Genomic DNA, 26,996 nt, shown 5'->3' on the forward strand with positions numbered 1-26,996 from the left:
GGCCGTCTTTAGTTCTGTAGTTGCTATAGCGGCAAGGTGCACGACATAAAAACAATACTCGGTGGGATTAAGGTGCAAACACCTAAAACAGGTCTATTTTCGTTTTTGTCCCACTATTTCGGCTACTCTAGCTGCACAGAGATTATGAGCATTAGCTGTGAGAGTCTGGAAGGCCTCGGGGGTGGTGTCTGGTTGCAGGGCCGCTGTAGTGTGAGCGTGCGAGACGTTGCGGGACCCTCCGCTGTGGTGCGCTGGAACTGGGTCACCTGTGAGCTGGAGTGGCAGGTCCCGCACGCTTTAGTGCCCTCCGAGATCTGAAACTTTCATGAGTCCCCCCCGCCCTGGGAATACCACCGCCGTCATTGTTATTAATACATGGACCCACTTTACAACAGGCTTTTTGCCTCTTGCAATCGGGCCCTGTGCGTGTGTGCTGACGGGGGCTGTTGTTAAAGCACACGGCGTGGACCTGTTCTGCTCAGGACACCTCGTATGGCACGACAGACACGCGTCACGTCAGGCGAAGCGGCACAGAGACATCAAGGCGTGGCCGGTTAGGCAGCTACGGCATTAGTTTTAGATTCTAATCACACTCAGCCTTGACACGGTACACGCCCCACCCTGCTGCTCACCTAATTCAGTTATGATGGGGATGTTGGAACCCGTGGTGACAGAACCCTGGCGGACCAAGCCGTGCACGGGACTGTTGTCTGGAGAGGACCTGTCCATGCCAGGAGGCGTGAAACCTGGAGCAAAGGAGACAGGAACGGGGGGGGGGGAGATCAGCCAATGAGTATATAACACCTGGTGTCACAGTAATGGTTACATGAGCAGTGGCTGAAGACATCTGTATAATTATGGGCCGTGTCAGCCGTGTTGTGTGAGCTGGCGGAGCGCTGCGTGGAAGATGGGAGTGGCAGTGTGGCAGGGAGAGGCAGCTGGTGGCAGCGGGCGGCCCGCGGGGCCCCCCAGTGGCGGCCCCCAAACACTGCAGTCTTGCCACCCTACTTTTAGAGGTCAACCCAGACGTGTTTAGCGTTTGCTGCCTTCCATCAGCTGGCAGATATAAATTTTATATGTTGTTCATTTTGTTACCATAAAATTGGTGAAGTGGATCCTGAAAACCTTTTATGTGAAAACGCGATTCGCAGCCATGAAATACAAGCGGCGGTGACAGGACTATGAATTCACATGACTTGACACTTTTGCATTTGCTCAAGCTGACAAGTAAACACCTTAAATCAGTAATGCCACATGCATAATGTATCAGGCCTGTTTTGACATCCATCATTTAGTGCTGACTAGAGAAAAATGCAAGCATATACTTTCTTTCTTTTTTTTTTTCTGAACAGCGGCAAACATAATGTGAATAGATTCGGGTCACAAAGTTTTAAGGGAGGCGTTGTGTACGTGTGCCGCCCGTCTGCGGCGGATACACACGCGAGGAGACGCCACACAAGCCCACTTTCCCCAAATTTCACAGTGTGAACAAAAGGCTCCTGCTGTTGTGTACAGCGCTGACACATCACATGAACCGTGCCACAGCGAGTCGAGCTGTTCGCCGGGAAGTTACACCACCACACTGGTTAACCCCCTCTTCCTAATGTCTGTGAAACGTCAGGCTCACTTCTCAAAACAAAGCCAGGTGGGTAGTACTACAGTTAACACTTCCGCTATTGAACCTGAAACTGAAGTGTAGAATACAGCCTGCAGTAGGGAGAAGCTTCACGCCAGGGCCGATCCGCACACGCGCTGGTTCTGTTAGTGGGAGAGGACAGTGGATGGGTCACGCCCCTTCAGAGAGACTGCTTTAGATCACACTGACTGACAATCTTACAATGGAGGAGAAAAAATGTCAAAAGATTTTCTGTTTGCCATGTATTCATGGAGGTGATTTTATAAACAGGATCCATTTAATGGAAACATATTTTTTATTATTAAAAGTAAAAAACCGTACTCGTTTTGTGAGGTCTAAAAGAATTTGCAGACACATGCACGCACGCGCACACACACCCCCCCAGCACATGTGCACAGTGCTGGTATACCCAGAATGGCTTGTTTGTCTTCATCTTCTCCTGTAGGAGCAGATACCCACTGGCATCAGGGCCATTGCAAGTTCTAGAGACTTTTTCATGGAATATTAATACATTATTGACAACATGAGTTGGTCTTATGCTCTGTTATTATATAAGATTATTATTATGTTATTATTATATTATTATATAAGAACTGCCCAACCCTTCCCCCAACACACACACACACACACACACACCTCCCTCCCCTGTGCATTTGATCGGAGTGCAGCCTTCCCATACAGACATCAGTACATTAATTAGATGATGCCACTCTTAAATACTGCTTTATATGCTTATCAAAATATAATGTACATTTTGAAACGAATATATCAAACCAATTATAGACTCTAGCCACTGATGATGATCACGCATCACATTTAATATGAGATTAAGATTAGGTACTGGCCAGTGTAATGGACTTGATTATCATGGGACCTAATGTGCTTTAAGCTCACACACAAGGCACACTGCACAACATGTATAATTTGAACAAATCAAAGTGGTTCTGTAATTGTCTCCACCGCTGGTTCAGGCACAATAAAAACCAATCTGCCTGATCTACTGCGTATATCCGAGAGGAAAAAGCTCAAAATGGAGCAGGTTTTATCTGAGGTACCTTCATGGGTACAGAAGCTCTTCTTCTCCCCCACCAACTGAAAATAATAATTCCTGTATGAGGCTCAGTCACATGATGGTGTTTAAGGTTTAAACGTCTACTGCGCAGTGATGAAGCGGATGGCTGTACGTCTGCAGGTGTAGGGCTGGAGAACAGGACCTCTCCCCCACACACACACACACACACACACACACACACACCCTCAGGCACTAGACGCTTTGCACTTGCCCGGTGTACCATTCCCCTGGCGATAGGATTGCTGATTTAGTCATTTACACCTTTTTCTTCAAATTCAACACCATGCGCCAAGATGCTAAGTGGTCTGACAGTACAGCAGAGAAATTACATAGTTTTTGGAAAAAAAGGACATTTTATATATATGTGTGTGTATATAAAACTTTGTGTATTATACTACAATTTTTATACCTCGAATCTTCAAAATGTATATATTATTTAATTGTATGTGTGTGTGTTTAAAAAAACATCAGTTCAATACTTGGTAATATTTCATAATTTGTTAAGTTATGAGTTATGTGTCAAGTTTTATAAATGGATGTAAAGCATCCATGCAGTAAATAAATGATTATGTTCGACCAAGTATTATTAACTTTCACATTTTCATCTTATTTGAATAAATGGCAATATAGTTCAAAAGCGCACAAGGACCTTACGCTGACCTGACAAGTTCCTGTCACCGAGAAGCCAGATAATGACATAAACTACCTGCCGCTCTTCCAACATCTCATACCAGATGTTTCCATGATCTCCTGGGGGGGTTAATGACAGTATCATCGTGAACGTTTCCCTCCACCGGGACGAACGAGGTCTACTATCGGTCACGTGAAATGAACCCGGTCTTCACAAACAGACAGACACCGGCGAGCAACAACTTAACTTCCTCTCACGCACGCCTCTCCCAGACACGTCACCCCCCAAGCTTCAGCTGAGGAAAATGTCACCTCAGTAAGGGCTGAGATCTTAATTGTTGTGGGCCAGCCTGTGTGGGCTGTGTGATCTGCGTAATGAACAGCAGCTGAAGCAGCATAGACACTGATTTGTACTGCCTGCTTAATGATGATGAATCCTGATGGGCACAAGAGGGCTACATGTTTATCTGAATGCATAAACAATCTGTTCGACTCAATTTGTCGGCAAACAAATCTGCTGCAGCTTCACTAATGGAGGCAAACACTGCACAGTCTGCAGTGGGATATTTGGGGTGTTTAGCAGTGCTTTGATTAGACTGGAGACGATACCGCACACACACACACACAGAGCCAGGAGATTGTCGCAGTATACTGAAGGATGACTAATTACTTCAATAAACACAAGAAGTATAACAAATACGCTATACTATATAAGGTAATAGTATTGACGTTTTTAAAAATCCCTAATGCACTCTTTTTATCTCTTGGTCATTCATTTGTAATCTAGCCAAACTTTTCTATTCACTGGCTCCTGTAGGTTTCCTAGGAGATGACTAGGGCCCTTTTGTCTTTTAAAGCCCGCAGCAATCAGCAGGTTTGCGCCCTAGCAGAGAGGCTCCAGCTAGCTGTGCGGTGCCCTCGGGCTGTGAGCCCAAGTGTCCCGGTTTCCTCTTTACCTTGAGAATTAGCCTGCAAGACCCCAATGCTGTCATCAAACTGCATAGATTTGATGTTGAGTGATGCCAAGATACATTCCTTGTCCTGCAGTGAGGCGTCGTCGATATTGTTCTGATTGGCTGACAGGATAACGCACATGTCGCAGAGGTTGATGTTGACAGCCCTTAAATCAGCTCGACTTAATGGCGTACCCTTCAGAGAGAGAGAGAGAGAGAGAGAGAGAGAGGGAGAGAGAGAGAGAGAAGACACACACAGATAGAAAGATGGAGAAAAACAAATTAAAGATTGAACTGTGGAGCTGTGGGAAATTCGTTAACAAGTATACGATTTTTCCAAGGCAGCGACATTCAGTTGATGTAACGATGCACAGGGAGGTGGGGAAGCTCTCTAATCTAAAGGGTAGCCATCGCTGGCGGCATTTTGGGCCCACTTTTAATATTCAGTCAAGCCAGTGATAACGAGCGCTAAGCAGGCATCTGGGCCAGTGCCTCACACAGCCCGAGAGAGCCTAGTACCAGGACTACCTCAGCACAGAGACGGGCCACGCCTAGAGACTCAGAGTGTTCAGCACACACCACATTCAGGTTTAACCCCCAAAGCAGGTTTATTGTCTAATAAACCTGTCTAATAAAATATTAATTAATATTAATATTAAATATTAATTGTCTAATAAAAGTCTAAAAACTCAATTCATGTCAATTCTGTCTCCGTGTTTTTGTGATGTACTCACAGGTAAGATGGAGACCTTGGGGAAATTGTGAAGGGTCTCCCATTCTCTCCGTAGGTAATCCAGCGAGCCCACAAACACAATGTGTTTCAGCTCGTGGTAATGGAAGTTACTGGCTCTTAAAGGCATCACCAAGTTTCGCAGGCCTACTAAAGCAGACGTGACATCTCCAAATATACAGACCACGACATGGCCACTCAGAACAGTCATGGACGCCTCGCTCCGCGTCTGTGGAGAGAAGAACGAAAAGAAGGTGACACTGTCACGAGCGACCAGCCAAAAGAGAATCTGCTCTGAGCTAAGAGCCACTCCTCCAGCCTGTCAGTCAAGGAGGAAGACAGACAGGGCAAGAGGAAGAGGAAGAGGGAGAGGGAGTGTGAGTGTGAGTGAGGGAGTGGAAAGTTTGACAGAGAGGAATTGTTGTTAGAAAGACATGTAAACTTTAAAAGAGAATGAAAACTGTATTCCTTAAATATTTGGTAAACATTCATTACATTTAGATGCCTAAAGCATAAATGCATGCTTCAAATTAAATGTGACTTTAATTGAATTTGACTAAATGAGAAAACATTGAACATGGAAAAAGAACATTAAACAAATGAGAGCTGTCAACCAAAAAAAAAAAAAAAAAAAGAAACGAAAAAAACATGTGTTTGATATTTGATACTTCATATTTGTATATTTCCTGTGCTCTGAAGGCACTATATAAATATAGTATGCTATGTTCGTGCTGTGTGTGTGTGTAAGGTTACTGAGATAGAGACACTTAACAGATGGGTGTCAGGTCTGTGATATGTGACCTCGTGCATCTCTGCAGTGTGGAACAGTACCTACCAGAATAACCTTCTCGATGTCTTTGGATGGACACCAGTGAAACATGCCAGTGGAATCGTATCTCTTCACATTAACATCCATGTTCTCGATCTGCTCGTTTCCCGGAATAAGCAGAGGGTCGTGTCTACACGGGCAAGGAAACAGACAACACACAGTATATTGCCGGTACACCACAGGAGAAGAGAGGCATGCAAGATTTTTTTTCCATCTCATCTTCTGTTCTCACATTAGTCCAGCCACAAGTGCTCTAGTCCAGCAGAGAAGAGTCCAGTATTTAGCCTTTGGAAGGGTCCTAATTATTAGTGTGTTCATGCTGCAGTGAACTTGGGTTAAAATGTAAATACTATACATACATAAATCAGTTCACATCAGTGATTAATATTCACACATGAGTGAACTATATTATTCACACCATATACTAGTCCTTGTAATGCACTGAAAATAAAGACATTTACACAAGGGATAGGAATAATATAATTTAAGAATAAAATATAAATAAATGACTTGACTATTAATGCTGAGGTGAATTATGACCTGTGGTGAGTTTAGTAATTTTCTGAGAGAGATGACTGGACACCATGTAATTCTACATAATCACTAAGCCTGTGAGAATAAGTGTTTATGAATATGAATTACCAGGATATGCAAAACAACAAGAAAGTCTCAAAGAACAAGACTTTGTGTTCATTACGCCCTGGTGTCAGAGTTTTTGCCAAATTGTAGGAGATCGCACCTACACCCAGGGACGTGTGCAGGACGTGAGGACGTGAGCAGGACGTGTGCAGGACGTGAGCAGGGCGTGTGCAGGACGTGAGCAGGGCGTGTGCAGTTGGAGTCAGCTAGATTCCCCCCCCCCATCATTAATGAGCGCTTTGGTTCACCGTACCGACAGCAAACAAACCTTATCAAGGTTACGGCAAATATACCCGTGACACCAGTTTGTCTTTAAGCAGGTATCTTATCTTTTAACAGTGACATTAATCAGAAGCCCGTCCCCGGGGCCCGCAGCAGGTCCTGGGCTGGGAGGAGAGGAGCTTCAGCGGTGACGGACCCGTCAGTGTCAGAGCGGATTCCTGCCGTGCACTGCGTCCCTTCGCCTGCTACAGTCACAGCGTCCCGACCCGTTGACAGCCAGGCGGCACCAGACAGCAAGCACAGCCCCACGCTGACGGAGTGGCACCGGAACGGGGTGCCAATTACCCGCTTTTACCCCGCACCACCTCTGAGCGTCCGCGTCCAACAGTAAAAGCTTTACCAGAGACACGCTTTAAATATTTTAGGAATTTGCCCAATCACATTTCGCTCTCCTGAACTGAAGGCCATTAATGTTTCAGAAAACTGTCACGACCAAACGGGCTAATCCATACCGGTGCACCCGCACGGCTGGCGCTGATCTGGTGGAACGGTGACCGTGAACGAGGGCCCGCTACTCTCTCAGCACTGATGCTCCAACTAGCGTAAATTTAGCGCGTGGGATCTCCGCACTGGGCCCAAAGCACTCCCGAGTGCAGATCTGTACTCGAGGACGACAGGCTTTCCTCTGCGTATGTGAGGAGACTGCATCGTTGGATTTGACAGAGAACAAAATCACATATGGGCCACAGAGCTGACATATGGGGTGTTTTTTTTTTTTAAGGTATTTTTTAGGTGTTTTCCTAGCAGCATTATAACCTCTCGTGACCACATTTCTCATGATTACAGTCATATTGTTACACTGTATATTTTACTCTATAGGACATCTACTGTTGAGCCCAACGACTTCATAAGCAATAAAACACAAGGAACACAGAGCAGATATATATATATTTTTATACATTTCAAATATAATAAATCACAGCAGAAATATATCAGCCTAACCACACACTCGATTACTCCAACGGTAGCATGAAACATTTTTTTTTTCCCCCGCATTTGGCCTCATAACGTCCATCACACGTTCCTGTGCGATTCTATCATTTATGAGAACACTTCGGGAAAAATTCCACGGGACGCACGTCAAGAGACCACGGCGACATCAACAGGCGTGCGTGGAGCGGTGTGTCGCGCGTGGGCGGGGCAGCCTGCCTTTAGCAAAGAGCCCGAGGCCAGAGATCCCCCCCCCCCTTCACCGGCTGAAGGGGAATACACTCCTGCACTGAGCACTCGATCACATCCGTGAGTAATTCCCTCAAACTCACTTTAGTCCATGCCAAGCAGTGTTCATCACTGGCAGGGCGGTTTGTGACACTGATCCTTGGCTTGTCCACCAAGTCCTGTTGTCTGCTGCTCTAATATCAGTGTCTGGGTTTCACCCTGACCCAGCGCACGACCTGTCCTGAGGATTTGCTCTGGATGAAAGCACACAGGACTGATACTTTAGTCTTAAATGTTTTACTAATGTGAAAGATCGCATCTGATCCCTCAGTATATGAGATCTATTGCCATTACCTGCCCAAGAACAGCACAACACAGGTCTCAGGTCAGCCTTCAGCATCACTGTTGAACGATGCTCTGAGAACAGCAGCATTATGAGGGTTTGTCCTCTAGAAAAATACATTTCTCCGCACATTTACATAAGCTGACTAAATCATTTCACGTTATATGTAAAAAAATATATATATTTTATGTATATAAAAGTTTTATCAAAATCCAGGACAACTGTGCTGGCAGTGAATGTGTAAAACAGCAAAATGAGTATAACACACTCTAGTGAACTCTACTGATGTATCTGTGTGGTGGCTAGTATCTCTCATTCTTTCATCTGGAAAATACTTGCTGTTATTACTGTTAGTTTCTGCTCCTACCTGTTCTGTTCACCTGTTATGTGTTCACATCTTAAGAATCTGCAGCTGCATGAATGCACTTCTGCTATTTCACAAAAGAATATTAAGACTAGTTTATTATTATTATAATTATTATTATATACCCATTTGTCAGTATTAACAGTGGTTTTGGTTCAACTGTATTAGGACCATCCCCTGTATTAGCTGCCAGAATAATGAACGATGAGACCTCCTTTGTAATATTTACCCTGCTTTCAAATATTTGCCTAACGATTCAAGCCAATTAATTTATATCTATAACATATAAAACATTTAAAGATTAATAGACTTCCAATTAGACAATAAAATCCAGAAACAGACAGAGGATGATGACAGTGATAGTGTGCAGGGAAAATAATTCAGATATAAAGTACAAAATGATAAATAACTATAAAAATATCTCTTTTTCTCTCTCTCTCTCTCTCTCTCTCTCTCTCTCTCTCTCTCTCTCTCTCTCTCTCCCTCTCTCTCTCTCTCCTGAGAAGGTTCATTCAACGATGTTTCTTTGAAGCATCCCCCTCCCCATCCTCCCCTTTCCAGTCCGCATTGCAATGCTGTTGATTGCTGAAATATCACATAAAACCCCCGTCAATTACCATGCTCTCGTTGACGATCTCGGGCAGGTGCTAATAACAGCGAAAACATTTAGTGTTTTTACACCCCGTCTGAATATTTCATTACGTGCCGCGTGTTTCGCCCCTCGCTCTACAGACCGCTGTCACTTCCATCTCCACGCACACGCTGACTGCCACAGCGCACTCTGCCGGTGTTCTGAAAATCGGTGCTACCCATCGAGCTGTCCTACCTAGGGCTACTGCACATGCTACTTTCACGTCAGTGTCAGCGCACACCCATAGCGCAAAATTATACATATATCTATTGATTCATACTACTGTGTCAAAATGTACTACCGCAGCAGAACGTGCTTCTAGCATTAATATTGTAGGTACGAACCTTTTTATAGGCTATTTTAGCTTATCAGAACGTGCTTTCAGCATTAAGAGTTAATTAAGTCATGTACTGATTACTGGAACACTGTGCTTAATGAATGTCTTAGAAACCCACTGTGATTAACGTGACATGGTTATTTACTTGTATTTAAGAAAGTTGCTTTAGAAATGTAAAATAGCCAAACAGAACGAACGTTAAGCGTTAAGAAGTGCTTGTTTCAAGGTCAATCAACTAAAACCAGTTAGTGTAGGACGGAATAAACAGATGGATAAAATCGAGAACGATTATTTATTGGCAAGGGTAAAACAAACTGACCAGAAGACATTTAAAACTTCCACGTGTAAGAAACACATAATATAGTAATATTTACGAGGATTTTCTTTCCAAGGATATTTACAAAAGTATTTAACAATTGTCGACAAAATGCAAAAATATTTACGTTGCAATATGATTAAATACGATAAATGGGCAATATTCACCGTTAATCCAAGAGAAAAAAACAGCTGGCAGCATTCAATTATGGGCTACCCTAAATACTGACGTGAAAGTAGCATGCGCAGTAGCTCTAGGTAGGACAACTCAATGGGTAGCACAGATTTGTGACACGACCACCACGGCTGGGGAGCGGAGTAAACGCGCCACCACCTCACCACAATTAGACGCGCCCCCGCCCTATCGGAGAGACGCGGCTAACTGAGCTCATTTCAGGGGCCAGGGGCTGAGTGGCACCTCTGTCTGAAAGTAAGGCGTCTATCTTCACACAAAAAAAAAAAACAGAACCTAACAGAGAGTCTTTCGTCAGATTTTTCGTGAGTGGATTTCTTGTTGTCTGTTTGAGCCCGAAGACAACACCGACGGGGGAAGAACGCAGCGAACGAACGTCTCAGCTTGTAAAAAGAAAAAAAGGGGGGGGGGGGGGGGGGGCTGAGATGCATTCAGAAGAAATTCCTCTCAGAAGAATACCATGTAGCTTATAAATAAAAGAAAGTTTACTCTTTAAATGGTATGTCCAGAGCAGTGGCCTAGATGTGCTTTTGGAGAGGGAGAGAGGCAGTTTTAAGCCGAGTCGGAGTTGCCCTCAGAGGCGGGCTAGCTGCTTCTCAAACAGTGTTTAACTATTCCAGCCCCTCGCTCACCAGAACCGCTCCTCGGTCTCTCCCCGGCAGCCTATGAAAGGAGCCCTCTCGCTTTGAAAATTTTCCCCATCATGCAAACTGACAAAGGCATGCTTTTCAAAAACCCACAGCCAATCTGTTGATCATTATTTATTTACGACGGCCTGGAGGCGCAGAAGCGTGTAAGAACCACGCTTGATATGGTATACACTCACTGGCTTTTCCTTCCCGACTTGTAGAATAAAGTATCCCTAAGGCAACCTTAAACAATCACTTTACATGGTGCATTAAATGCAGCTTTTGAAGGTGAGGTAGTTAACGTATGGTATATCGGCAGTGGGGGCATCGGCTGGAGAATTCCGCGGGACTGCATTAGGTAACCTGATGTTTTGCTGCAGGGCTATGACTTGAAAAGCCAACACCTAGAACAGAAGACCTGTCATCCAGCACCCAAGAGCCGGCTGCATACAGAGGCACCCTGAAGCCCAGAAAACTTTGACACCGCTTTGAAGCGTTTCAAAACAGGGTAAATAACTCCCAAGAATTATTATCAGTCACAGATCAAAGAGAAGATGCATACATTACATTGCAAACCGGGGCCTTCAACTCAGTGCAGAAAAATTGTTTTGTGCTTAAAGTTAAGAACTAAAAACTAAAGATTGTTCTAAGCAACCGGATCACTGGAAGTGTGCCAATGTTTTCTTATCTTCCTTTCAGCTCCTTCATTTTTTTCATGCTTAGTCTGTATAACCAAGGGCAGATTAAACATTCACACTTGACAAAGATTCTACAGGGTTTCCCGGTGAAGCTGGCAGGGAGTTGTGCTCTATACTGTTCTGTTGGGGGGGGTCTTTTGGGGGAATATGTGGAATGGTTATTGGTGTCTGGATTAGGGCTTTAGGTGAAGCTAAGGCAAAGGAAATATAGAGTATGCTAGCTACTGTGTGTGTGTGTGTGTGTGTGTGTGTGTGTGTGTGTGTTGAATGATGAAAATGTACCTATTTAAAGATACATATGAAATAATAAAAACATAAAATGAAAGAAAAAAAATTCAGTTCCATATATTTTTCATCTTGGATTAGTGTTTTTGGAGATGTTAAGGTAGGAAGAGTGAATAACGTGAGCAAAGCTCAGTAATAACAGAACACTGATCCCAGACTGTCTCCAGCTCCTGACCCATTATTTACAACCACTGACATCTAAAACATCTCAATTTAATCTAAGAAAATCATATAACTGTAATATATATTATCTACGATAATCATTATAACAGTAATATACGAAATAGAATTTTAATTGTTTTTATCTAGACTTTTTCAGTACACTGTACACTTTTTTTTTTCCAATTTCAGTAATGTTAGTAATATTTAAGAACCAAAGTCATGAGAGTAACTGATAGGGGAGTGTAAGTTGGTAGAGAGTTGTCATGTCCTCCTGAATCTCTCACGTCACACTGCTGATCGGCCGTGGCCATACCTGTCTGTGCTTTTCTGAAAAGCTTTTGCATGCGAGTCTCTGTCTCCTGGTCACATGGGCAGAGAGCAAAAGCCCTTTCATCAGTCAAAATCAATTAGCAGCTTTACAATTCCTCCAGACAGGATAAAAGGAAGGTAATATTTGAATTCAGTTTTGATTGCAATGATACATCTCACATATGGCCTTAAGTACCAAGACCACTACTCACTGGAGCTCCCACAATAGACGAAGAGCCCGAGGCTAAGTAACCACGCGGCCATCTCTGATTGGTTGGCGCTGTCATTAGTGCCACCGCTGTTTAAAAACTACATGTGGACGAGACTGGGGGTTTGGAGGGGGTGGGGGGAGGGGGGTGAAGGAGGAGGGGGTGACAGCTGAGACTTTAAAGCAAGAGTATTTTTCAAACAGCTTTTCATAGCCTCTTTCATGACAGAAATATTTCAGCTCTATCATTAAGCACTGACAGGCTGACAGCTTAAACGCTCGAGTCTTAGAGGGCTCTTCTCCCTCTCTCCCTCAGCACTCCTCCCTCTTCCGCCATCCCACCACCATCCCTTCTGTCTCTATGCCGTCTCTCTCTCTCTCTCTCTCTCTCTCTCTCTCTCTCTCTCTCTCTCTCTCTCTCTCTCTCTCTCTCTCTCACTCCCCTTTTGAAGGCTAGAGGGAGCGTTCTTCAAATCGATGTCTTACCTCATCACTTTGGGAGAGCAGTTGGGTGAGTTTCGCATGCCTCCATTGCGTTGTTTCTTTTTGGGCGACAGTGTTGATGGATGCTCGTCTTCAACTGCAAACACATGCAAAGAGTGTCAGTCCGTGGACAGCGGGGACTGTAGCTGTGTGCTGGAGATGACATATTAAAGAGCACAAAAGCCAACACTCAATCAATCACTGCACAAGGAGTCAGAGAGGACCTCCAAATATAGAAAGAGAACAGCATTAGTAGGGACAAAGGTACATTTCAGGGAGGAGTAAAGTCATGGAGGACACTCGTTAACTCGTTAAGACATGAGACCAATTAATACTGAGCACCTAGTTCTGCTTCATTTGTAAAAGTACATGTGAGTGTGTTACTGGAGTGTGTGAGAGTGTTACTGGAGTGTGTGAGTATGTTACTGGAGTGTGTGAGAGTGTTACTGGAGTGTGTGAGAGTGTTACTGGAGTGTGTGAGTATGTTACTGGAGTGTGTGAGAGTGTTACTGGAGTGTGTGAGTATGTTACTGGAGTGTGTGAGAGTGTTACTGGAGTGTGTGAGTGTGTTACTGGAGTGTGTGAGTGTGTTACTGGAGTGTGTGAGTGTGTTACTGGAGTGTGTGAGAGTGTTACTGGAGTGTGTGAGTGTGTTACTGGAGTGTGTGAGTGTGTTACTGGAGTGTGTGAGTGTGTTACTGGAGTGTGTGAGTGTGTTACTGGAGTGTGTCAGAGTGTTACTGGAGTGTGTGAGTGTGTTACTGGAGTGTGTGAGTGTGTTACTGGAGTGTGTCAGAGTGTTACTGGAGTGTGTGAGTGTGTTACTGGAGTGTGTGAGTGTGATACTGGAGTGTATGAGAGTGTTATTGGAGTGCGAGTGTGTTACTGGAGTGTGTAAGTATGTTATTGGAGTGTGTAAAAGTGTTAGTGGAGTGTGTGTGTGTTATTGGGGTGTGTGAGTATGTTACTGGAGCGTGTGAGAGTGTTATTGGAGTGTGTGAGAGTGTTATTGGAGTGTGTGAGAACAGTTAGGTTTACCGTGGTCTAGATCAGTACTGTATGACTGCACTTCACTGTCATTGTGTGAAGGACGGGGGGGGGGGGGGGGGGGGGGGGGGGGGGGTGGAGTGGTAGGCCTACTCATTTGAATTTCTGTAGTGCATGACTACATAGTAAAGTCGATCCCCATTAGGTGAACTCACTCTGATGAGTAGGTACTCTCGTGAGCGAACAGGCATGGATCTAGCCCACGTAACTAACCCACAGATCTAACCCTCGGAGCAAACCCACGGAGCAAACCCTCGGAGCAAACCCTCGGAGCAAACCCTCGGAGCTAACCCACGGAGCTAACCCACGGATCTAACGGACAGATCTAGCCCACGGATCTAACCCACGGAGCTAACTGACAGATCTATGTCATGGATCTAACGGCCAGATCTAACCCACAGATCTAACCCACGGAGCCAACCCACGGAGCTAACACACGGAGCTAACACACGGAGCTAACACACGGAGCTAACACAAGGAGCTAACACAAGGAGCTAACACATGAATCTAACCCACAGAGCTAACTCACAGATCTATGTCATGGATCTAACGGACAGATCTAACCCACGGTGCTAACCCACAGATCTAACCCATGGATCTAATGGACAAATCTAACCCACGGATCTAGCCCACGGATCTAGCCCACGGATCTAGCCCACGGATCTAGCCCACGGAGCTAGCCCACGGAGCTAGCCCACGGAGCTAACCCACTGAGCTAACCCACTGAGCTAACCCACTGAGCTAACCCACTGAGCTAACCCACTGAGCTAACTCACTGAGCTAACTCACGGTGTTCTCCTCCAGGTGCCTGATAAGCTGCATCAGCGTCTCACATTATCTGCCATGTCTGATTTAATACCAATAACACATGAGGGCAGAGCCCCAGAGCAGGGCCCCAGAGCAGGGCCCCGGAGATGGGCCCCAGAGCAGGGCCCCAGCTTGGCTCATGAGCTGAGGAGTAAAAGATATCTACCCCACAGATCTACCCCACCGAGTTAACCCACAGATCTACCCCACCGAGCTAACCCAGAGATCCAACCCATGGAGTTAACCCACAGATCTAACCAACAGATCTAACCCATGGATCTACCCACAGATCTAACCTCCAGAACACCAGGTGTTCTCCTCCAGGTTCCTGATAGGCTGCACCAGCGCCTCACACTCTCTGCCATGTCTGATGTAATAGCAACAGCACATGAGGGCAGAGCAGCAGAGATGGGCCCCAGAGAAGGGCCACAGAGCAGGGCCCCAGAGATGGGCCACAGAGCAGGGCCCCAGAGATGGGCCCCGGAGCAGATACCCAGAGCATGAATCTAACCCACAGAGCTAACTCACAGATCTATGTCATGGATCTAACGGACAGATCTAACCCACGGATCTAGCCCACGGATCAGGGCCCCGGAGATGGGCCCCAGAGCAGGGCCCTAGCTTGGCTCATGAGCTGAGGAGTAAAACAGAGGTGCTCCTGTCTGCTGTATTCAGTGAAAATGTTCATTTAGTGAAAAATTCTCAAAATAACACTACAAAATGCTATTGTCCTATTTGACTATATTCACTGCGAAATAACAATGTCATACTATTTTAATATAATAACGTCAAATAATAGTATTATCCTCCTGATATAAATTTAGATTTTTTTTTCTTTCATGGCTAGAAAATGTAAGTATTTGAGACTGTGAGCAGAGGGGAAATCACTGTTAAAGTGAGTCACTGAGGTTACCAACACACGCACACACACACACACACACACACACACACACACATACACACACACACGCACGCACGCACGCACAATTAGTGCCAGATCCACACGCCCTGCGACCAGTGCCTGCACAAGTCGAGGAAGCCAGAGTCTTCCTCACTCTTCCTCACTCTGCTGCCACCTAATTGCAGTAATGAAACAAAGGCACAGTAAAAACGCTCTGAGGGGAACACACACCAAATGCCGCAGCTTGACATTTACAACTACACAATTGCTAGAGCAACGGGAAACGCTAATCAACTTTCAAAATATCACGGGCCGAAGGGCGAGTGTGGCGTGGCCCTCTGTCTGACCGTGGTGGGAGAGGAGAGTGTGCTCCGGGCCGGGCCGGGCCGTCCCTGTTTCCGCAAATGAGCCACTGTGGATTTATGAGCTACAGCAGTGCCCTTCAGTACGCGCCTTAACAATGCAATAGACGTCCTGCTGTAAGTCCCTGCGTGAATACTGGATCGCTCCAGAGAGACACGACTGCCACTCTACACCACGTGTAAGGAAAGCGCGAGCTCTTCTGGGCTCCTGCTGCTTCAAACAACCTAACTAGGCGTCTGTCTCTGCCCATTTAGCAGTACAACAGACTGACGCCACTTGTTAACTGTGTGCTTTACACTAAGAACGAGCTGGAGCACAGAATCAGTAAACAGGCGGTCCCAGCCCACGCCATGTCTACCGTTCACAAATGAGTTTGTCTGTCGCCCCGTAATCTGGGTTCTAAAGTCTAGTCCATTGAATACTACTGGAATCTTCAACAGAGCAATCGTGAAGTACAGACACACAAACACACACACACACACACACAGTAACACAGTAGTGGGAGAGCGTGGGCTGAGCGCGTAAGCTGTGAGCGGAGCTTCATGCACAATACCATGCCTGCATAAACCCCGAGAGAGAGGGGCAGGACAACAGGTCTGTTGCAGCCTGCTAAGGAGGCCACCTACAGAGCGTGGAGGATCGCGTGGAGGAGAGTGCCGAGCTGGGACGGTAGCGGTATTTCCCCGGCAGGCTGCAGGCCCGGCTCAGGCCAGCCGGGCTGAGGTGTCGGCGTGGGGGCGGGGCTGGAGGGAACAGGCTTCCTTTACGGTTATTAACGAGAGGGGCGGAGTCCATGCTGGGACACTCCCCTGCAGGCCAGGGGCAGGTGGCAGCGGTGCGGGGCAGCGTGTTTGGGTCAGCTGCACCGCGAGCCACTTTAACTGGCCGATTCTGAAATGTGGGCCTAACGTCTTCCTTTACTGTCAAACAATAGAACATAAGAACAAGAGGGCTGGTCACTATCGCAGAACACAGACAAGAAAACGGTTCTCTTACAGGTTAATAGTTTTATAAAAGTATGTATATGTTCAACAGAAGTCATAAGAATGAAGGCTTTTATATAAAAGGGCTTTATTGTGTCTTATGGACACAATGTAATTGTGGTTAAAATTAAAACATTGCATTAAAATACTAAAACGGTAGCATCCATAATGTATTGCCACACTGCTTGAGAATCAAGTGATAAATAATGTTGAGGATAGAAAGAGAGGCTGATTTCCTGAGAAATGTCTGTCGGTTTAGGGCTGTGGGTGTGTGGCTAGGCTTTTACCGTTTTGTGTCATAAAAGCTACTATCACATTTCTAAATAATTGACGATGACACTTTGGTTTTATGAAATTCCACGTAACCACGTGGCATGCTCTTAAAATGAAATGTTGAATATGACATTTGCATTGCCATCGCTACCGAGCACGAGTTAATTACAATCTTCCCTCTCACTGGGTCTACACAGCAGAACAATGCACAGCCCGCCAGCCCTGAGACGAGTGTGTGTGAAACAGCACAGCGGCAGGTAGGAGTGTACACCATTCCCACAGCAGGGCTTTAGCCCGCGTTTTATTGTCTTAACAACCTCAACAGCTGAAACATACACAAACCACAGGTGTGAAAACGGTTAATTACAAGTCCGTGGAAATAGACACAACATCACTCAGCACTTGGATAAAACAACAGAACTAAGCCTTTAAATGACACATCTTTTTGAATGGTGCAGAGGCGCAAACAACTAGAGCGCCTGGATAAACCATGCGAAGGAGGCACACTCCAGGACCGTTAGAGCAAGCAGGGTTCAAAGAGCACTTGAAGGGGTTCACACTGGGAGTTACCAGCCACGCCACTGGCCCACAAGAGTCCAGAGGCTGCAACCTAATAGCATCTACACGAAAAGCAAGAGGTTAGCCAATATGTGGAGTAAGTGGAAAAGCAGTTTCCTGCTCCCCAAACCTAGCTCCGAGCAAGAAATAGATGGTTATTTCTGCCGTCAGCTGCCGTGTGAATTTAAAGGCCGCCACAGATAACTCCTGGATTCATCTGGCCCCTGTCAAACACACACAGCACTACACAGGGAGCAATCGCCATGCCACTTTCACTGTGGATTTACAATAATCCAGACGGGAACTGTCTCTTCCTGAAATGCAAATGCTGAGATGAGCTGGGATTGCAAGTCCTTATCAAGGCTGCAGTGAGCTGAAATATCACTATGGGAAGAGCCAGTTTAAAATCTTTGTTGATGCCAATACTTTACATGTTAGAATTTATCCTTTATATTATTACTATTATCATTATTACTATTATCATCATATAGACATTATACATCTAAGATATAGATTTATATGTATTTTAATACATGTATTAAATACATATATTAAATGTATTACATGTATACAAGTAATATTTGTTATGCATATCTGCACATGTGATATTTAATAATAAAAAGTAATAAAGTAAATAAAGTATCAAATTAAACGTCCTACTTCGTAATTGAAGCAGTGCTCCGCCTCAGTGTTAAGCAGCGAGATATTTACCTAAAACGCATTCAGCTTTGAACCGAATCCTGGACTCGCTTTCACTTCCCTTTTTCCCTGGAGTTGTAGCGCCATCTGCTGCTAAAGGCAGCACAACACAAATACATCACTTAAAACGCTAAACATACGCGCTGTTTATGCAGGTGATAGCATTACAGGCTCTTATAAATGATCTCTCACAAGGACAGAGCGATCTTTATCCAGCATCTGGCTTTCATATGGGTCCCTTCCTCCAGCCCCTGAACTTTGCCCTACACGTGTTTAAAAGCCACTCTGGTTGGTCTGACTGCGGCCTGATGCTGCCTGTCATCGTAGCACATATCAATCTCCAGGTATCTACGGATAGCTAAAGATGGCAGCTTTGTAGAGCAAAGCTTCAGTAGCCAAATCAAAGTCATGAAAGCGTAGCAGCCAGGGTTAGACGAGGAGAGCGAGACACGCAAGCCGAAGCACCGAGGAGCATTGTGGGAAATAAAGGGGCACACTTACGTGGTCGCACATATCCATTATACTTATATTTGGCTGAGAAGAGGGCAGAGACAAATGAGAGGTTTGGAGGGGGAAAGGGTGGAGGGATGGAGGGGAGAGAGAGAGAGAGAGAGAGAGAGAGAGAGAGAGAGACAGATGAGGGTGAGAAACAGTAAACAGACATAGATCACTCAACTCAGTGAGACATTTAGGTTTAAATGAAACAGCTGTGTTTCAAACAAAAAGCAAAGTCAAAAGGAAAATGGTGATACTGATGGTAAAATGATTATGTTGACGGTACAAATGATAATGAAAAAGGACAATAAAAAAAGAGTCGAGAGAGAAGAGTATGAGCAAAGTATGAGCAGAGAATGAGCAAAGTATGAGCAAAGTATGAGCAGAGAATGAGCAAAGTATGAGCAGAGAATGAGCAAAGTATGAGCAGAGTCTGTCCTGCCATTGCTAAAATATCATATTTCACATGCTTATAAAACACCCATCTATGAAGACCATTGACTGCAGCACCATTAGACTTTACTAACTCCACAGACTGCTGGAACACTACAGACTTTACTAACTCCACAGACCGCTGGAACACTACAGACTTTAGTAACGCCACAGACTGCTGGAACACTACAGACTTTACTAACTCCACAGACTATTGGAACCTTATAGACGTTATTACATTCACAGACTGCATGAATACTTCTGACTACTATTAGAACCTTACACACTTCACTAAATTTACATACTACAGTAACCCTCAAGCCTTTTTTAAATCTACAGACTTTGCTAATCAAAAAGACGACATGAACTCTAAAAACTGCAGCAAACCCTAAAACTTTATTAACTACAAAGACTGTTGTAACCCCATAGATTTTACTAACCATACAGACTACAGTCACCCTAGATATATTACACATATACACATCAGACAGTACTACAAATGGTTTAATGACTCTTCTGTTCCTTATTAGGGTTAGGGGCAAAACTTAGTCATACTCTACAAATGCCATTGAAAGAAATATTTACTCCATTTGGTCTGACCAAAAAAGCAAATATGTCAAGAACAGGAGAATGAGATATTTACTCCATTTGGTCTGACCAAAAATTCAAATATCTCAAGAACAGGAGAATGAACAGTGACATTTAAACAGAGAAGCTATGGGAGATACACCTCCACAAGTTCTGATTTTTTCCTATATTTGACACTGAGACACTGTCTCTCTTTTCTGTTCTGACCCAACACAACCATACTATTCTCACCATAGACAACACCAGTCACGCTGCAGAACACACACGCCACACAACAAGCAAGTCATGGAAGCATGCTGCGTTTGGAGCAGATGGTGGCGTTGGGCGTGCGGCGTGTGGGCGGAGGGTCTGGCTCTCGGTCCTGCCCCACCCAGCTCTGCTGTGCACGCGTCCCTCCCCTTCACCACGGCATTATGGGATGCCACAAAGGTCAGGGCGATGGCCCAGGGTGGGGCCGGCCGCGGCGCACGAGCGATCTGCAGACGCGAGACGGACGGGATGAATCGGAAAGAACGGACGGGCGGCTTCTCTCCGGCACGCCACACGACCTGGGCACGCGACCTGGGCACCGGAGCGGGTGGCTGGCCCCTCTGCTGCCCGCCGGGAGGGAACTGTCAGGCCGAGTTTGCCCACGCACCGGCAGCGCTGGGAAAAACGAAAACGCAAACATAATTTCCATGTCGGGCCACATAAGGGGCAGCTGAGCTGAAACGCACCCCGCACACAGCGCGTGGGATCGGCTATTTAGGGCCCCCCCCCCGGCTCCCCACATCCTCCCCAACACCCGGCACCGAGCAGAGCCAGGGGGAGGGAAACGCACATCTGCCCTCAAGGCCAGAAAGACGCCATTACCTCTCCTCCCCGTCTCTCTCTGGAAGATTGGCCATTGTTTACTAAACATCCATAGCTTCTGTGGAGGTGCCATTACGTTCGAAATGGGAACGAATGCTCCCCGAGAGGGGAGGCGCCATTTAGACTCTTTAAATCCCGTGTAATGAGAGGATAAGTCTCAGCAGGTGGAGCGGAGGGACAATAATTGTCGCCGTAACTTACAGCGGACGCCCTCCCGCTGCTGGCTGTGTTCGGCGGTATCAAACGCCTCTTAACAGTATGCTGAGCTGCACAGCTGCAACGATGGCTAAGCCACTCCCGGTTCTGTCAGACACCCTCCGGGGCAACCGCGGCGTGTCCGCTGGCCCCATAGCTCCTCCCCTGGGCCCCGGCCTGACGGAGAGCGGCGTGGAGGGAGGCGGAGCAGGGCGGAGGAGGCTACACCTCCCTCCCCGTCCACAACACCTCCCTTCCCCACAACCTCCATGGCCATGGAGCTGTATTATTTCTGTAACGACTGTGCTGATAGAACTTCAGGTAGAACTCTACAGCACTGAGCTCAGTGCACTGTGATATATATAAGCGTTCAGAGCAAAGGGCCACAGAAGGCTGAAACACTCAGCTCTCATCTTCCGGGATCCTTTACTGTGTGCTCACACGCAGCCCGTGGAATTAAAGGAGACAAGAAGCAGGGTGTCCAGTGGCAGCGGGGCTAATGAACCCCAGCACATGTAGTGTGCACTGAAGGTTCTCTGCATTTATGTGTGATGTGAGTATTGTTTGAACAACCCGAACTTGAAACTGCATACGAGATGGAGTCCAAAAGAAATCAATTACTGAAGCGAGCGGAACGAAAGTGAGATGGAAGCTCAACATTAAGTGCTCATCATAGAAATGTTACGTTAGTTCTGACATAAAACCAATAAAAGAAAGGAAAACAAACCCTGGGCTCAAACTGTCAGATCTCCGCAGCTCTGCCCAACACACACTCCATTCACAAACGGTGTGAGAGAAAAAGGCACTAAGACAGCAAAAGGATTTCCTGAAACCCAACGAGGGGTGATGGGGAGATCAGGAGTAATGGCCAGTAATTGGTGTCGGGGGATATCACCCGGACCAGAACACGAGTCGTGAAGCCAAACTCATCATAGCACGTTTGACACTAATCTAGCAGGACACGGGGAGGAAACGGGGGCGTCAGAACGGACCCCTGCTCGGAGGAGGCGCTGGTCCAGCCAGACCCAACTGACAGACAGGTTCCTATTTCACATCTGCTCGGGCTTAACGAGCAGGCCCCTGCGCGGGCCCGTGCCTCCGCGCACAGCCGACAGCGTCGGCCGTCGGACGACCCGAGTCTCCGCCGTCCCGATCGAGTTTCTGCCAGGGGATCTCGCTTTTAACTCCTACGTCAAGCCAGACAGTACCACTGTGGTACACAAGGTATTAAATAAAGGACATTGACTTTATTTCTCTGCTGGTTGCTGGCTAAGAGGAAACGATTGAGCGTGTGTGAGGTCGAGGTCCCGTGGTGAGGGGACAGTACCGCGCTCATCAGCTCAGTTGTGCAGATCATAAAGGCAAATTCTCGGGGAGGAAAGCACGGAAGCTCATGGACATGGTGAGGCCTAATGGCTTATGGGTAAAAGAGGCGTGTCCAAGGACAGGAGCGCACTGGGGCGGCCGACGCCCACATACACTCTTGAACTCTGCTCGGAACAGACACTCTTTAGCAGTGATGCCCTTCTGAACAAAATCAAACAGGTGACATGTGAATGACGCATGACAGTGGTTTCTCTCTCTGATGGAATAACTCTGGCATTGAAATAAAATGTTGGAAACCCCTATGAGGCAGGAGACTGGTACTAATATCTGAATGCTTGCAATATCACTGAGTGGAAAAGTAGTCAACGGGATCTTTACAAATGGACAGAGCTGTTCAGGTACATTTGGCTATACACCGTTATCACAGGAGTGCTTCTCATCAACAACATACAGAATTATTGATCAGATTTTTTTAGAATGAGCTTTTTCTCATCGTCCCCACAGAGAAATAAGATTACAGCAGACATTAACATTCAATTTACATTAACATTTTTAGAAGATAATCCCAGGAGTTTCAATTTGCTTTAGTGGGAAAAAAATGGTAGTTAGAAACACATACGTATTGTCCTCTATTACAGCATCAGCATAAACACATAGTACATATATGACAAAAGCCCATCAATGTTTTGTTCAAAAACATCAAACATACTTTCACTTGCACATATACACAGAAGCCTGTTTGGTGGCAGTAAACACTGAGCACCGAGCGCACCAACACGCTCACTCCACTAACACAGCATGCGGGACGAACACCTTCCTAACACCTACCGCCACACCACCACAGAGAAGCCACGACACCATCACCACCACTACCACCACTGCACAGCAAATCAAACTCGTCAAAGAAACCACCACACTCACCAAAACAAAGAAGTAAAGAAAGGATAGATAGATCAATTAAATCAACAAAGCCACAGACAGGGTAACAATGGAGGTCACGCTAACAGAGGGGCGGGCGGGGGGGGGGGGCAAACAGGAAAGAGTCACAGCACACGGGAGGAAGGATGCGCACACGGACACAGGCCACGGACACGGAAGAACGCGTGGTTGGAGATCGAACTTACAGGCACGTAAACTGGTTGAGCAATCATGAACAGAGACAGAAGATAGTGGGAAGGCCCTCTGAAGGCTGTCCGTGTTACTACGCACACTGCCTGACATGCACGAGCAGTTGCGCTCACAGCGCCCGCAATCAAAACAACATGCCAGTGTCATTCTCTTGTAGACGGACATCTTGGCTACAGTCACGTGTTGGATGAGAGGAGAGGAAAAGCAGCAGGTTAATGGCAAGGAAAAATAAGTTCATCAACCAGGGATGTCTGAAGGTAAAGGTTGCTTTTGTCGTTTCATAAAGAAATGTGCAGAGCCTTAGCAGCGTGAGCTCACAGGCTTGACCCCTCGATGGCGGTGGGGGGGAGCCCCGCAGCGGGAAAGTCTTGACGTTCCGCAAAAGTTCATTCGCAAGGCCAAATTGGCTCCCGCTCAGATTTAAATTTAGAAGAATTAAAAACGCATTTTGGCACTTTGTAACAGACGTCTCGTTTGCTTTGCAAAACAAAAGCTGCCATCCTGTTGGGGTCAAGCTGTGCCCTAAGGCTGATCATGTCATAAAAGGTCAAAAGGTCAGATATGACAGTAGGATCAGAGGGTACGGGCAAGGGGCATTCAGGCAGAGAGGGGTGGGTAAATGCTTTCAGCAGCAAAAATCTGGTTAATAGTCTTCATCCTGGGTGAGGATCACGTACCTGTATCCCATCATGCAGGTGCTGTCAGTGGCATCACACTAAGCTACAGGCTCTAACGGAGGCATCAGGCTTGTTCCTGAACCCTATGCCAACCCACCACACACCCCCCCCCACCCTCAATGATACTGAGTCAAGCAGGAAGGTTGTTGACTACATGTAAAACTAAAGCATACAATATCGCTCCATTTTGATTTTCTGCAGTGGTCTTTAGAGTAAAGAGTGTGGCAGGTTGGCATATAATAACAATCCAAGCACTTGTGTGCACATGTGGGAATGTATTTTTGTGTGTGTGTTTGTGCGTGTGTGTGTATGTGTGTGTGTGTGAGTGAGTGTGTCTGGGTGTGTGTGTGTGTCTGGGTGTGCGTGCGTGCGTGTGTGTGTGTGTGTGTGTATGCACGCATGTGAGTGTATGTGTGTGTGTGTGTGGGGGGGGGGGGGTGCTGTGGGTCTACAGCAGTAACTGATTGCTGTGATCTTGACTTAAATAAATAAATATACAAACAAACAAAAACAAACAGTCCCTGGTACTCATTCTCCTGGGGCCGATGTGTTAATACCAGTCTGGCACCCACGGCAGGACTCGCCGTCTGCAGGGAAAATCCTGCTTTTGAGTTCAATTTCAGGACATTCGCCTAAATTAAGAGGCCAATTTCAGAGATACGCCAGTAAGAGAATGGGGTACGTTCCTTGGCCGTCAGCGACCACAGGGACCGTTGTTCCTGCAGGACCATGCAGAAGAGCTGCAGTCAGGGGGGGTGAGAGCATGCACACAGGGGCCTGCAGCCTCCGCACAGGGGGGCCGGGCTGGAAACTGTTCGCAGGGCAGCAACAGTTCAGGGCGCGATGCCCCGTCGTGCAGAAGAGAGGCTAAGACTTCAATGTCATGCTGGAATCTGTCGCCTCGGAGGTTTTGAGGGTGGCATTCGTCAAAGCATAAATCGTGTGAATGTGTTAGTCAGAGAGAATATGTAGGGAGGAGGAGACACGAGACAACACGATGATGTGAGTGACTTAACGCAGCTACACACAGACCCCGACTGAAGCCTCCTGAACACAATCACCATGTTTAGCAAGAATGCCGCCAACACAGCTCGACACGCCCCTAATTGCAAACATACAATTATTATTGAAAAACAAAGTGAAACACTGAAAAAAAAAACAAGAATCCAAATCCAAACGAAGACACAGTTAACGAGCTAAAGTAGCTGGAATGATTAACGCTACTACGTCACCACGAACTACCATTTGTAAAGCTCATACTGAAGGCAAAGGTCATAGAAACCACAATGAAGCTTTTCTCCAAAGAAAAGCCTAAGAAAAATACACCTAATACCTGCAGACTTATATCACATCACCATCATCAGCAGCGGATGTCCACAAATGAATAATGAGAAGAAACACCATATTCCACTGGGTGAATTATATCAAGTGATCCAAGAGACGAGTGAGAAAAGCCCTCACCATCCACACCAAACTAAGCCTTCTTTTGACAGCATTCTTGCTAAACAGATGTGTGAGGATCTCGGTGTCGCCGGTCTACTCCTAATTCAACAACAGAGCTATTCTGCCATCTACAGGCCACTTACTGTACAGCAGCCTGGCCAGTCCTACTGCCAAGACTCCAATACTGGAAGGTATTCCAGTCATTGGCAGTGAGAACAAAAGGGCCCGAGAATTGAAGAGAATTGAAACGTTAAGCTGAATCATTTCAATTCTGAGACTAGGGACATGTGGGTCTGTGCTGAAGAGAAGCAGCCAAGGCCTTGGGGGGGGCACAGGGGGGGCTGGATTGTTTTGATTGTGTTTGGGAGACAACCCTTGTTACATCTAAGCATCTGAGGAACTTCCCACGGGACGCTTTCTGCTTCCTGTAAATACAGCTCCTGGTATCGGACAGCATGGGGGACTCACAAGGATGGATCTTATCCCCTCCTCTGACCTCTTTTAAGCGCAGGGCTACTGTCACCACATTACTGTTGGGTGTGGTCTGTTTATAGGGGCTGTGACACCATGTTTAAAGGGGCTTAAACAGATCAAACTTTCTAGTGTGATCAAACTGATGTGTAAATAGGTCAAATGAACATGGCCTTAGTTCCTACAAAGTACAAGTGTGGGTGACTGAGCTTGAAGGTGACAGACACCTCGGACGTTTGGCAGGAAAGGGGGGGGGGGGGGGGCTGCTACTGGGTCGAGGACAGAGATGAGGGGGGGGGGGGCGGATGCAGTAGCTAGACTAGCACATGCAACACAGATATAGATATATACTATCAGCGGAAAAGAGAGAGACAGTTACACTGCACTATGGGCCCCGGGGAACCCGTTTTTACTCACAATATATCACTACCAGGAAGGGGATTTAATAAAGAGGCACATTCCATGGCAGCAAGAAGGGAAATACATCAAAGAGTGCATCAATGATCAAAAAATGAGGATTAAAGAACACAAAGAAAGAATAAAGAACACAAACTTCTGTTACAGCAACGGAAAGGTAATCTCTCAACTTCTTTCGATTCTATTCGGTATATTGACAGCTCAAACGGGTGAATCCCAAAAACAAGAGGAAAACCAAAAAAAAAACAAAACAAAAAAGCAAGAAAGGCAGTTGTGGTTAGACTCGTGTGCCTTCAGTCGTTCACCAGCTGTCTCCCGCAGGCCATGGTTGTGGTGAAATCAGTGAGATGAATTTAACAAACAAACAAACAAAAAAATCTGACACACGGCGAAGTTTAAAGCTGTTTGCTATGGGGCAGGGGGAGTGTTTAGAGGCTCCATCGCTGACCTTTCAC

At 46.2% G+C, this 26,996-nt stretch overlaps 1 protein-coding gene across 8 annotated transcripts in view; it reads right to left on the bottom strand.

Moving 5' to 3' along the window:
• kcnma1a (potassium large conductance calcium-activated channel, subfamily M, alpha member 1a) overlaps positions 1-26,996 on the bottom strand; it is a 149,765-nt gene that overhangs the window by 13,916 nt on the left and 108,853 nt on the right. For 2 of the 8 annotated variants that reach the window (XM_076974794.1, XM_076974798.1), the window contains exons 19-24: positions 23,530-23,703; positions 12,890-12,983; positions 5,857-5,980; positions 5,026-5,250; positions 4,295-4,487; positions 633-746 (exon numbers count right to left, since the gene is read on the bottom strand). In XM_076974794.1, the coding sequence (XP_076830909.1) occupies positions 633-746; positions 4,295-4,487; positions 5,026-5,250; positions 5,857-5,980; positions 12,890-12,983; positions 23,530-23,703 (924 nt within the window). Of the gene's footprint in view, positions 1-632; positions 747-4,294; positions 4,488-5,025; positions 5,251-5,856; positions 5,981-12,889; positions 12,984-16,630; positions 16,925-18,529; positions 18,611-19,018; positions 19,052-23,529; positions 23,704-26,541; positions 26,551-26,996 lie in introns of all 8 variants that reach the window. The other 6 variants (XM_076974799.1, XM_076974800.1, XM_076974801.1 and 3 more) reach the window with 5 other exon arrangements.

The sequence above is a fragment of the Brachyhypopomus gauderio genome, chromosome 15 (genome assembly GCF_052324685.1).
Source record: "Brachyhypopomus gauderio isolate BG-103 chromosome 15, BGAUD_0.2, whole genome shotgun sequence".
NCBI lineage: Eukaryota > Metazoa > Chordata > Actinopteri > Gymnotiformes > Hypopomidae > Brachyhypopomus > Brachyhypopomus gauderio.